At 40.1% G+C, this 14,288-nt stretch overlaps 1 protein-coding gene across 2 annotated transcripts in view; it reads left to right on the top strand.

Annotated features, from left to right (window-relative positions):
• Positions 1-706: 706 nt before the first annotated feature.
• POLR3B (RNA polymerase III subunit B) overlaps positions 707-14,288 on the top strand; it is a 129,466-nt gene continuing 115,884 nt past the window's right edge. The window contains exons 1-5 of one of the 2 annotated variants that reach the window (XM_053585261.1): positions 707-967; positions 5,430-5,462; positions 8,317-8,373; positions 8,459-8,523; positions 11,345-11,420. In XM_053585261.1, coding sequence (XP_053441236.1) covers positions 896-967; positions 5,430-5,462; positions 8,317-8,373; positions 8,459-8,523; positions 11,345-11,420 — 303 coding nt within the window. In that variant the 5' untranslated portion in view covers positions 707-895. The remainder of the gene's footprint in view (positions 968-5,429; positions 5,463-8,316; positions 8,374-8,458; positions 8,524-11,344; positions 11,421-14,288) is intronic. The other variant, XM_053585262.1, reaches the window with a different exon arrangement.

The raw sequence follows: 14,288 nt of genomic DNA, 5'->3' as shown, positions 1-14,288 counted from the left end.
ATATTTAATCTACAGAGGATTTACTTAAATGTATTTTTTTCCCAAATGGCTAATCAGCTGTTCTAACATCATTTACTCTATAAGCCCTCTTTCCTTTACTAATTTATTTACTTTATTGAATTTCTGCCACTTTAATTTTAAGAAATCAAAAGAACAAAACAAGTGTATTTTTCTAGGTTAATGTAATTCAAATACAGGGTACTAAAGCCAACACAATTTTAGTAAAGCCAAATCGATTTCAGAAGAGGGAAATCATACAGTTTCCCTTCCTAATTTAAACGTTACCTTTTCCTACTAAATTTCTCCACGTGCTGGTATTTACTCCCCGAACTATCTAGTACTCTGAGATTTTAACAATTGCTGTCCCGTTATGCCCCACTCTCTCGTGCTAATTTCTCCCCCCACTTTTATGGTTACGTGGATGGTGTATACTAATCCATTACATGCACGTGCCATCATTTCCTTTACCAATACTTGGGAAGTTTCCTGCTTTTCCATACTACACAACGCCGAACGTTTCAGAATGAATCACATGAACACTCTTCCTCAGTGGTTCAAGTTGTGCAAATTATCCGTTTACATTTTTCTTCGAATTAATTTTAAAATTACAACCACTATATTTTGATGGTCTCAACTACGGGAGAATTAACCTGTCAGCTGAAGTTTAGGAATCCCTGGGCCAGACCTCCGAGTTACACCAGGGGGCGCAGTTTCCCGGCTTCGCTCGGTCACATCCGGGTTCCACCGCAGGTTCCGGCCGGGAGCAGGCGGAACCTTGTAGTCGCGCCTCCAACTAACAAGCGCAACGGGGACAGTTTAGGCTTCTGCGCACCGCTCTCCACGAGTGCTGCAGCTTGCTTGGGGCAGGGAAGGCGGGCGTTGTAGGGTGAGCGGCATGGACGTGCTTGCGGAGGAATTCGGAAACCTGACCCCGGAGCAGCTGGCTGCGCCGATTCCGACTGTAGAGGTGAGTGCCCGGCATGCGGGGAGCGGAGGGACCCGGGATGCTCTCTGAGGAGGCGTTGCCTCTACTGCTTGGGCCGCCGAAGGGGGCGGGCCGGCAGGCCGGCCGGCCATTTCTGCGCATGCTCGGGCTTCCGCGCATGCTCAGGGTTCCGCTAGTGCGAGTTCTTTCCCGAGCCGGCCTCCGTGTGCGGCTGGAAGGGCTGAGCAGCCTTTGTGGGGGTCAAGGAATCCCGCAGTGGGTCCCCGGATTGGACCTCTTCCAGTGTGGGTGTGCACCCACCCTGGGGGATGTATCGTATCTTTGAAGGCTTAAGAGGGACGGTGAGGTCCAGGGAGCTTTGGCCACTTTCACGTGGTACCGCGGCTGCCTCTGGTAGTAAAACCAAACCGTTTGAATCTTGCCTTTTAACCCGGAATTCAAGTTTGGGCTGCAGGGGAAATTACAAGCGCCCGGAATATTCGCTCAAAAGTTTGCCCGAGGGCCGGCGTGGTGGCTCACGCCCTTGAATCTTAGCTATCGGAGAGGCTGAGGCGGGGGGATTGCTTGAGCTCAGGAGTTTGAGACCAGCCTGAGCAAGCGTGAGACCCCTGTTTCTACCCAAAGTAGAAAAATTAGCGGGCGTCGTGTTGGGCGCCTGTAGTCCCAGCTACTTGGGAGGCCGAGGCAGGAGGAGCCCACGAATCTGAGGCTGCTGCGAGCTGTGCCGATGCCGCCGCACTCCACGCAGGGTGACAGAGTGAGACTCTTGTCTGAAGAAAAAAATTTTTTTTCCTATGTGTTTTTCGGGGGCGGAGAGCTCCTTAACTGTCATCCGATTTTCAGAAGTTAAGGGTAACTAACTGCCTTTCAGTGAGCTGCCCAATGAAGTGCAGCTGTTGACATACTTTATTTTCTAGAAAGGCATAAGTTATAACCTCGCTGTGTTTCAAAATCTTCGTTGGCATGGAATGGGGAAGATAGTCAAGAGAGAAATTCCAAGTAGAGGGAACGAGATACTGGAACCCCCTACCTAGGCAAGACCATCTCAGGAATTAAAGTAAATCTGTAGTAGTGGAAAGAAGAAAAATAGAGGAGAAATACGGTTCCTGATGATGAAAGGTTCTGTTAAACATTTGGAGGAGCTTGGGCTTTCTCCTGGAAACAGTAAGATACTTTTGAAGGCTTTTAAAAGGAGAGTGACCTGATCAGTGAATCTAGATTGGAAGAGTCTCCTTATAATTATTTGGCAGCTTAATGAAGTTGAATTATAATTGGTCCATCAGATTTGGTTTGTAAGTACATGTGATACACTGCTGATCATCATCAGGCAATACAGGATTTTAACTTTGAAGAGTTAATATCAAGAGCCAGCATTTACTGAGCACTTACTATCTGCCAGGCTTTGTTTAACCACAATGTACATTATGTTATTTTATCCTCTGAAGTATCAAATAGCTGATCTAGGGTTTGGATTGTGTCATTCAGGCTTCAGAATCTTTATTCTTTTTGTTTTCTTTTTCTTTTTTTTTTTGCGGTTTTTGGCCGAGGCTGGGTTTGAACCCACCACCTCTGGCATATGGGCAGGAGCCTTACTCCTTTGAGCCACAGGCGCTGCCCACTTTTTGTTTTCTTTTCTTTTGAGACAGAAGTCTCACTTTGTCACCCTTGATAGAGTGCTGTGGTGTGATAGCTCACAGTAACCTCAAACTATTGGGCTCAAGTGATCCTCTGGTCTTAATTTTTTTTCATTTTTTTTTTTTTTTTTTTGTTGGGGATTCATTGAGGGTACAATAAGCCAGGTTACACTGATTGCAATTGTTAGGTAAAGTCCCTCTTGCAATCATGTCTTGCCCCCATAAAGTGTGACACACACCGAGGCCCCACCCACCTCCCAATTTTTTTTTCATTTTTAGTAGAGATGGGGTCTTGCTCTTGATTAGGCTTGTCTCAAATTCTGAGCTCAAGCAGTCCATCTGCCTCAGCCTCCCAGAGTACTAGGATTATAGGCATGAGCCACCTCGCCTGGCCCAGAGTCTTTATCCTTAACTATTGACTGAACCACTTCTCCAGAAAGCGGAAGAAATACGCCCAGAAGATTTATATTGTCAGAATTTGCACAGCTGTGAATTTCAGTCTTTTGATTCAAGAATAACAGTTCCTCACCCTGGGCCTCTGCATCCAGTGCACTGTCACATCTTAAAGATCTTGCTTTCTGAATATATGCAAATCTGAAACTTCATTCCCACTGTTTTCCAAGTCAGAATGCTGTCATCTTTTATATCCTAACTGGCCTACTTGGCTCTTGACTTGTGCTACTCCATTCTTTTCTCTGCCATCAGTTTAATCACACAGTATGATTATATTGACCTCTTGGTTAAAATTCTTTCATCTCTATTCATGGCTCTTAGGGTAAAAGGTAGTCTTTACCATGTATGTAATAAATTTCCTCAGTTTGGCCACTACTTCTGTAGTCCTTTTCCCACCATTTCTCCTTCTCCCTGCCCTGATCTTTCTTCTAACCATATGCTTCCTTATGGATCTTTTCCTCATTCTTTTGTTGTTGTTTTCAAACTATTCAAATTAAAATGAGGCTACAATTTTTTGGCTACTTTGTTCTCACTTCCAGGGTAAAGCGCCATTTGTAGAAGAGCTCCTCACCCAGGGGGCATCTATTCTCATTCTTATTTGTAGATTAAATTTTGCATATCTATGATATGACTTCCTTAGGAAGGCCTTCCCAGATTCTCCTGGAAGATGTAAGAGCTCCTTGCTACTTGCTGTCACAGTATCCTACTCTTTCTTAGTACTGCTGCCTTATTCTCTGTGTCATCATTTCTTCACATTCTTATTGAGTGACTGGATAATATGGATATTATTGCCTTTTCCAAAGCAGATGCATCCAGAATGGCATTTAGAGACTCAGAAAGTGATGTTTCACTTATTTATATTGTTGAGTATTCTCTTTGCATTTTTAACCTTTTGAGGTAAACACTTTACAGTAGAACCTCTGTAAGTTGACCACTCAAGGGACTGTAACAAACTGGTCAACATACAGAGATGGCCAACATAAGGAACCAGGCCTACTATACAATGAGTACATGTGGCACATGTCTATGAAAATGAGATGAACTTAAGGAGGTGATCAATGTAGGGAGGTGGCCTGCCTCCTTCCCTGGCCACTTCTAGTTCTCTTTTGCTTTATCCGTCTTTTACTCCTCATTTCTAAATGTTAGAATGTTCTTGGTCTGATTTTGTGGAACTCCTCTCCTTCTTTACTCTTTAGGTGATCTCATCTATCACACGGCTTTCATCATCATCCACTTGCTACCCTTTTCCTAATTTCTGTCTCTAGTCTACTCTGTTCCCAAGTTCCAGAGTAAAATACATAGTTTCTAATGAAAGGCCTACATGACATTTCTACCTGGATATCTAATGAATATCAAACTTAACATGCCCCAAACCAAACTCCTGATAGACCTTTAATACCTAAGCCTGCTGCTCCTACAGTGTTCTGCTTCTCATTTTCAGCAGTCATAGCTTTATTCTTCTAGGCCCAAAATCTTGGCTCCCTCTACTCTATTTAATCAAGTCCTGTTGGTTCAAACTTCAAGTCATGTCTTCTTAGCTAGCATCTTCTCATTACTTGTACTATTATGAACCTGTATTATTAACAGTAAACTCCCAAATCATCTCCCTGTTGCTAACCTTGTCTATTTTCAACCCAGTAGCCAGAGGGATCCAGTTAAAATGAGTCAAATCATCACATCCCTCTTTTGCTCACAGGCTTTTGATAACTTTTCAGGTCACTCAGAATGAAAGACAAAAGTTTTTACAGTTGCTGCAAGATACTGTGTGATCCTTAGGCCTTTCATTAGAAACTGTGTATTTTAACTTTAAACTTGACTCAGACCATTTGTCAGGTTTCCCATTAGCAGATTAGATGTCATACATGAAAAGAATCTATCATAGTAGGCCACATAGAACCTCAGGAAGGTATAAAACCCCAAGAAGTGTGGCCGTTTACAGCTGTTTATTGTAAGAGGCAAACACATGAGTGCTGTTCTACAGCCCCGAGACGAACTCTGATCAATGGGAGGGGAAAAGAACTCCCTTTGGGGGGGGGTAGGTCCTAGCTCCTCCACCAGATTTTCTGAGACTTACTTTCCCTTTCTCAAACTGGCAAACCCTGCTTACCTAGGAAGTGTCATGAGAATAAAACAAAGTATGAAAAGTGCTTGAATCATCAAGAAGAAATTAAATATATTTTATTTAAGAAATCTGTAGTCTCTATATGTGTATGTATGTACGTGTGTACACGTATTTGCATGTGTACACTTGGTTTTCGTAAAAGTAGTTACCGTTTAAAATTTGTTCTTTTTGATTTACTTCCTTTTGTCCATTTTGGTATGTTAAAATAACTTCTTATAAAAGTATTGTGGTTGCTGCCACTGAGTTCTGATATTCTTACTGTTTTGGTTCACAGGAAAAATGGAGGCTGCTCCCAGCATTTTTAAAGGTAATTATTTTATATTAATTATAATAACAATAGGTTATTTTTCAGATGAAAAAGTCAAGAAACAAACTTATTTAAAGATTAAATTTTTGTCACATTTTTCCGCTTTGGAATTATGGACTTCGCATGGTTTTGGAAATACAAGACAAACACTCTACCTTCAAGGTTCTGGTTAGGGGAGTGGCATCTAAATTTAGAGAGAACTAGCACACAAAGTGGCATGGCACGTGATTAATAAGAACCAAAGTGCTACAGGGTAAAGAGTGATGCTGCAGGTGGTCAGAGAGGGCCACCCAAATGAGGTGACAGAGACATAAGCCACATATTAAGAGAGGAGGATCTAACTAAGCTGCAAGGTAGAATGCAAAGATCCTGGCTTAATCATGGTGCTCAAGAGGGGCCTCCACAGGTCTATAGGAAACACTGGCTAGAATGGATAGGTAGTCAGAGGAGCTGATAGTCAGAGGAGCTACTGAATATAGTATAATATGGAATAGGGCTTCAATTCAATTTGAAAGAGTTTATGCTAAGAAGTAGTTGATACCATAGGGAGAGGCCACTTGACACCTGCTAGGATGGCTGTAATCAAGAATAAATGTTGATGTGAATGTGGAGTATTGGGAACCCTCATGTCCTCTGGTAAGAATGTAAAATGTTGCAGCTGCTTTGGAAAACAGCCTGGCAGTTCCTCAAATGTTTAAACACCAGGTGGCCATATAATCTAGCATTTCTCCTTTTGGGATATCTACCTAAGAGCAATGAAACATAAGTCCACACAAAAACTTGTACACAAATGTTGGTAGCAGCATTATTCATAATAGCCAAAAGTAGAAACAACCCAAATAAACATCACCTGATGGATGGATAAATAAAATGTGGTATAATCATGCAATGGAATATTATTTGGCAATAAAAAGAAATCAAGTACTGATCCCTGCTACAGCATGGATGAATCTTGGAAGCATTGTGCTAAGTAAAAAAATGGAGACTTGAAAAACAAGTAGTGGTAAAGGCAATTTTATCTTTTTTTGAACATCATGGAGTGTACTTACACAAACCTAGATAGTGTACAGCCTACTACACACCCAAGCTATGTGTTGTAGCCTGTTGGGGTTCTACCCTGAGAGCAGCATCCACTGAGACCTGTGGAAACTGGCAGGCGATCCACTGAAGAAATAGGGAGTAGCAAGGGTAAAGAAAGATAAGAGACAAAGTAGAATTAAAAGTGGGAGCTCAGGGGTCCTTTGCCCGTTGTGGGATTCCAGCAATGGTCTAGAGTGTTTGCTCCACTCTGATTTTATTGAAGTCTATTTGCCCAGAGGGTAAGATCAGGGAGGGAACAAAGACCTCAGCAGTTTCTTGCATTGATCATATCAGCTCCTGTTGTTATTACTATAAACCTTCAGAATGCTTGAGGTCACACACACAGATTTCTAGGGAGGTGTTAAGCTCTGCTGTGTTAAGCTCCCCTGAGGGACTGGTGGGAGGGAGGCATTTTCCTCCCATCACCACCTCGGAGGATTTTCCTCTGCCATAGGGATATAAGCTCTTTTGCCTATATGTCAGAGCTCAAGCTACTCCCTTGGTCTCTGTCCCAGGCAAATGCAAATCTCCACAATGGGTATCTGCTTTGCCTGTTTAATGGGCAGGAAATGCCCTAGAAGATTATCTTCTATGGCCATTTTTCCTCAGAGTGCTCACAGACCCAGCAGGGTGTTTGTAAGCTGTATCCCTTACAGGCTAGAATTTCCGAAAAGGCAAGAAGCTTGCTAGCAATGGCTAGTTTAAATGTAGACTAGCTGACCTTTCCTTGTTCCAACTCACTCAGCTGACTTTTTAGTTTTCCTCGTTTTCTGGGGGTGCTTTCCTTTGCCAAGAATGGGGTCTTCGGTCCCCATTCTTCCAGCAGTAGCCTATTGCTCCTAGGCTACAAACCAATAGTGTGTATTACTGTACTGAATATTATATCAGGGGTATCCAACCTTTTATTTTCTCTGCTGTACATTGGAAGAAGAAAGGCTGTCTTAGGTTACACATTAAATACGCAAACACTAAAGAAAGCTGATGACTAAAAGAAAGGTCTATGCACGATTGTTATAATATTTCATACCACAGATAAACAAAACTGTCCTCATGTAATCTACATGGGGCTCACAGGCTGCAGGTTAGATACCCCTGCTAGGTAAATTATAATAGTGGTTAAGTGTTTCTGTATTTAAACATATCTAAACTTTTAACACTTTTTTGTTAAAAACCAAGACATATGCACATTAGTCTGGGCCAGGATCATCAGTATTGCTGGACGTCCACATCTTGTTCCATTGGAGGATCTTCAGGGGGCGGTAACTCAAATGGAGCTGTCTTCTCCAACAATAACAATGCTTTCTTCTAGAATACTGAGCCTCTTCTTGAAGAGGTGTTTGCTTCTCTTTTCAGAAAAGTCCAGTGTAAGTCACTAGGTGATAGTAATTTTTCAGCTCTATCATAATATTATGGGACCATTGTCAGATAGGACGTTGTCCAGAAAGTATCCAGCCATGTACTATGAAAAATAGTATTTACAATGGCAGGATACCCTCCAGACAGCCCTCGTATGCAATCTGTTTCTGATTAACATGTCATTGTGTCATGCCTGTACTCATAGTTTGAATCCCAAAGATCAGATTGTTTCATAGGGAGGAAAACTTGAGATGGTGTGGAAATGGAAAGAGGGCATATTAAATATTGGAAGTTTTATTAAATATAATTTATATTTTTTTCTCACTTTGAGAAAAATTGGATGTTCACCTATGATTAGATTCTGTCATATAATCTGTTATTTTGTTACTAACCTACTTTATTCTTTCTGTCTCTTTAGGTGAAAGGCCTTGTGAAACAGCATATAGATTCATTTAACTATTTCATTAATGTAGAGGTGAGCATCAGGTCATTGAAATAGACATTTGATAAGAATTAGTTGGAAGCCAGAGTCTGTCCTAATGTTACACTTTTCACTGCAGATAAAGAAGATAATGAAAGCCAACGAAAAGGTTACAAGTGATGCTGACCCCATGTGGTACTTGAAGTAAGGAACCAGCTACTGTTAATTGGCTGTTTTGATTACGTCTAACATTTTTAAAGTGAATGTAGTTGCTGTCAAACTCTTAAAATCATTCTCTTTTATCTGTTTAAGATAATTATAAAGTGCTCAAACTTAATTTTTAATTGGTAAACTAATTATAACAAATAGAGTTACGATTGAGAAATTAATGAAATCACTAGATTTTTAAATGTTTTAAACAAGTTTTTATTTTAAATAATTTTAGACATAGAGAAAAATTACAAAAATAGTACAAAGAGTTTTATATATTTTTCATATTTCATCCAGCTTCCACTAATATTAACATCTTACGTTAACTATAGCAGCACAATTACCAAAACCAAGAACTTAGCAGTTATACAGTGCTGTCAATCTGTAGACCTTATTTGATGTTTTCCTACTAGTTTGGTTTGAGAGTTAATCCAGATGCCATGTTATGATTACTTGTTTTGTCAATCTTGTCTCGTCAATCTGTGACAGTTCCTTAGTCTTTTTTTGGTCTTTCATGATTTTGACATTTTTGAATAATCTAGTCCATTTTTTTTATAAGGTCTTTCATTTTGAGTTTAGGTGATATTTGGTCTTTAATTAGATTGGGTTATGCATTTTTGGCCAGAATACCAGAGAAGTGATGTTTTGTGCTCACTGATTCATATTCATATTCAGATAGCAAAATATTTTATTAGTGGTGTTTTTAACTTTGTTCACTTGGTTAAGGTGGTATCTTCAATGTTTCTCCATTGTAAGTTACTATTTTTCCTTTCGTAATTAATAAACGAAGGTGAGATCCTTCGAGACTATGCAAATATTGTAGAAACTCTGTAAGTTGACCGTGCAAGGGATTGTAACAAACTGGTCAACCTACAGAGATGCAACATAAGGAACTAGGCCTACTGTACTGATACATACATGTGGTGCATGTCTGGTCTGTGAAAATTAGGTCAACCTGAAGTGGTCACTGTAGGGAGGGGGTCAACTATGGAGGTTCTGCTGTATTTTATTTCTCATCTTATGCATATGTTGATAGTTTTTACTTATAACAGTTATTATGGGGCTTACTTAATGGTGAATCTCTATTTCCATCATTTCTTCTGCATTATTATTGGAATTCTATAAGGAAGAGCTTTCCTTTCCCCCCCTTTTATCTCTATAAATTTATATCAGTTTGGACTCGTGAATATTTATTTTATTCTCTGAGTTATAATCCAATACTGTGATTATTCTGTCGCTCAGACTATTTCAGCTTTGGCTGCAGGGAAATCCTTCAAATTGATGCCTACGTCCTTTCAATATGCCACCGTTTTTTGGAGCATTCCTTTACTTTCTAGCACCATAAAGATGTGATTCACCTAGTAGGGGAATATTATCGGCTATTTCTCCAAGAAGCCCTAATCCCTTTTATTGGAAAATAGTATTTAGAAACCAAGATGTGGACAGTAAGGTCTCAGTGGCAGACCTAGGAAATGTGTGTATGCATACTAACACATACATGTATATATTTCTATATCCTATCCATTTTTACATATATTGAAAACCATGCAGACCTGTAACTCAAATTCCAGTCCAATACTATAAGACTCCTTCTAATCTTTTCCCTTCCTTTCTTTGTGACTTCTCTTTCTGACAATGAGAAATCTGGCTCTCATCATCTATAATATATTTTCTTATTTTTTCAATTGTAGGTTATACATGAAGTTGCAGAATTATCTGACACTTCTGTGGGAATAAAATTTCATTAGAGTACAATATTTGTGCACTGTCCTTTTTGTCTTTAGCCCTATAGTATCCATTCAAAATATTGTCTTCCAGAGTTAGATTAGTTCTTATCTTTGTTTTTTGGGTATGTGAAACATTATTATTCGAGTGGTAAGAGTGAGACCTCTACAAAAAAGTATATTCAGAAAATGGTTGCTCCCCTTCCTGTTCTTTCCCCCTGTTCTCTGCCATTCTCTGTAGGTAACCAGTCTCATTAGTTTCTCCTTTCTATGTTTCTTTTGTGCAAATGGGTACACACGCATATGTATGTATATATTTTCTCCCTTTATATCCTTTCTGTCTTATACAAATGATAGCATACCATCAGTACTCTTTTGTACTTGGCCTTTTTCATTGTTTCATTTTTAGGAAGCTGTATTTCCAGTATTTTTAATAATGAGATTGATAATATTTTTTAAAAGAGGACTTCCCATGATAATTTTTTTTTTTGCAGTTTTTGGCCAGGGCTGGGTTTGAACCTGCCACCTCCGGCATCTGGAGCTGGCACCCTACTCCTTTCAGCCACAGGCGCTGCCTCCCATGATAATTTTTAACTTGTCATCTTTTCATACTCTCGTTCCTTATCTTGTAACTCTTATTGGATTCAGGGGGAAAGGGTTCTTCTGCCGGAGCAGAAGGTGATAAACCAAGTACAGATTGGAGAGGGGGCTCTTAACTGATTAATATGAATATGACAGTTACTGGTTTTTAACATAGATTGAAGAATTTAAATAAAGAATTCACACTCCAGTGAGCCAGACTGTACCATAATTTATTACTCCTGATGAAAACTACCCCCGTACACACAAAAATTACTTACCAACTGTGCAGTTTCACTTCTTCGTACTCACGGGGGCTTCCCTCACCTGCGTGCCCACCTACTGCTCTGTACTCTGGTCCCTGTTCAGGGCACCACCTGTTGCGAACTCAACTTGTCGTCTTTAGTAAGATAAACATTTGCCAAACACAATTCATGTATTTGAGAGGAAAATAGCTTATTTATATGTTCTTTGAAATAGTATAATTGGTACTGGAATAATTTGCTTTTCAGATATCTTAATATCTATGTTGGGCTTCCTGATGTTGAAGAAAGCTTCAATGTAACTAGACCAGTGTCCCCTCATGAGGTAATTATCAATCTTACTTTGATTGGACTTGTTTGCATTAACATAGTGTCTACCCTTAATGTATACTGCTAAAAGATGACTTAAAAACAAGGAAAACAGGCTCAGCGCCTGTAGCTCAGCGGCTAGAGCACCAGCCACATGCACTGGGGCTGGTGGGTTTGAACCCTGCCCTGGCCTGCAACAATAAAACTACAACAACAGCAAAATAGCCCGGCGTTGTGGCAGGCGCCTGTATTCCCAGCTACCTGGGAGGCTGAGGCAAGAGATTGCAGTGGTTCTCAACCTTCCGAATGCCATGATGTATTTTCATTGTTACAAAAGGGTTGCAACCCACATGTTGAGAACTGCTGGTTAAGCCCAAGAGTTTGAGGTTGCTGTGAGCTGTGACACCATAGGACTGTAGTGAGGGTGACATAGTGAGACTCTGTCTCAAAAAAAAACAAAATTTCTTCTGGGACAAACTACAATAAACAAACAACTTATATAAATTTATAGTATATTAGGAAACAATTCTGTACTAATTATTTTATCATTTGATTTTAATTAGCTTGCACTGTTGTTTTTGTGTTCTTACTGATGTCCTGTTTCTGAGCTTTTTAGCAGCCTCACACTCCCCTCCGTTCATGCTTTGCATAATGTGCTATTCATCAGAGGAGTCACTCACTTAGCACACTTTCTGAGGATCAACCAGGCATTGCGTTAGGCAGAAAAAACTGAGGACTAGGAACTCATAGTTTAGTAGGAGACAGATGAGAAAAATATTGAAATACGAGGGTTTTAATAGGTGTATAGACAAAGGACTAATGGAAGACAGGTCTGTTTATTGGCTATTTACAAATTCTAGATTTCTCTTTAAAATCCTTTACTTAGTGTCCATAATTGGGAATTGGTTCAGGAAAGAAAAAAGATTTTTGTAGATTCATTTGGTTTGTTTTAAAGTAAAGCTAAAATAGCAATTAGGGGATGTAGCACGGATCTTTACTAAAGAACAAGTAAAGTGTTAGATTTATAGTTAATGTTACTGTGTAGGCAGTATGATAAAGTAACCAGGCATTCTATATAGGTACTTTAATCACCAAGTATTATTGAACATTTAGTTTTTGTCTCAACACTGAAAAAAAGAAGTGAGACACAATATTTTTTTCTCAAGGAGTTCGTACTCTTGTGGAGAGATTAAAATAACAAGGCATGTGACAGAGAGGCAGGGAGGATTGTGAAGTTAAATGCCTACGGACCAGGTAGCTAAGGTAAATACATCAATTTGTATTGAACAGGGAGTGGGTAAGGCTGTGGGATATTAGAAAGTATGTGTCCTAATTTGGCTTTCTCTTCTTTCTCATTTCATTTTGCTTGATCTTTCTAATTTTTCAGAAACTAAGCACCAATTGGCAATTTCCAAGTTACCTTCTTTTTTTTTTTTTTGAGACAGAGTCTTACCATATTGTCCTCAGTAGAGTACTATGTGCCACAGCTCACAGCAACCTCCAACTTTTGGACTTAAACGATTCTCTTGCCTCAGCCTCCCAGGTAGCTGGGACTATAGTAGTAGGTGCCTGCCACAACACCTGGCTGTTTTTTTGTTGTAGTTGTCATTCTTATTTAGGTGGCAAGGACCGGACTCAAACTTGTCACCCTCGATGTATGTGGCTGCCATCTTAACCACTGTGCTAAGCCCCCAAGTTATCTTCTAATCTAAACTATATTACAGAGTTCAGAGGAGGGAGAAGACAAAGTAGTTTGAAGGAGTTCAAGAAAACCAAGGCTACGTTTGGCATTAAAATGACTCATTCTTATTTTGAAGAAAACACATGGAGACTATTGCAGTGGTGCTGTGGTGAGAGCTTTTGGAAGGATTTTGAATCCGTAGCAGGACTGGCTAGGTGCAGGTATTGCAGGTACCACCAGCACACGCCCGCCCCTATGATGGACAGATCAGGGAGTGCCCATGGAGGTAGTGTGGGTCCTTTGGAGTGGACCCCCCACATTTTACTACTTATGTCAAATTCCATTTCCATTCGAAGGGATGAGTTTGTTATAGCACACTGAGTGCTTACCAGCCACATACATTGAGGGTGACATTTTATCTTGTTAAAATATACTGAGTGCTTGCCTATCATGGTCATTACATTAATTTTATTAATAAAAACAAAAGATAATATTTATATAGTACTCTGTACTGGCCACCATTCTAAAAATTCATATTTATGCTTTGGGAATTAAAATAATTATTGTCATCCCCAATTTTATGTATGAGGAAACTGAAATTCAGAAAGGTTATTTAAAATTTAAGTGAGCTAGGATTTGAACCTAGACAGTAGAGTTCATGTTCTTTTTTTTTTTTTTTTTGAGATGGAGTCTCTGCTGCGTCACTTGCATAGAATGCATGCATAGCAAGCCTCCTGTCTCAGCCTCCCAAGTAGCTGGGAGGCTTATGCCACCATGCTGGCAAATTTTTCTATTTTTAGTGAGTTAGGGGTCTTGCTTTTGCTCAGGCTGGTCTCAAATTCCTGAGCTCAAGTGATCCTCCTGCTTCAGCCTCCCAGAGTGTGAGGATCACAGCTGAGCCACTGCACCTGTCCTGGAGTTCACATTCTTAACTACCATGCCACATTGCATTTAGTGTGGCCTGAAACAGGAGGCTTGACCTAGTTAAATATAATGTAACCTATTTATTTATTTATTTATTTATTTATTCATTTTGAGACAGAGTCTCAAGCTGTCCCCCTGGGTTAGAGTGCTGTGGCATCACAATTCACAGCAACCTGCAACTCCTGGGCTCAAGCGAGTCTCCTGCCTCCGCCTCCCAAGTAGCTGGGACCACAGGCGCCTGCCATAACACCTGGCTGTTTTTTGGTTGCAGCCATCATT

Source organism: Nycticebus coucang, chromosome 3 (assembly GCF_027406575.1).
Source record: "Nycticebus coucang isolate mNycCou1 chromosome 3, mNycCou1.pri, whole genome shotgun sequence".
NCBI lineage: Eukaryota > Metazoa > Chordata > Mammalia > Primates > Lorisidae > Nycticebus > Nycticebus coucang.
Note: the sequence above shows the minus strand (reverse complement) of the source record. Positions and strands in the feature narration are given on the sequence as shown.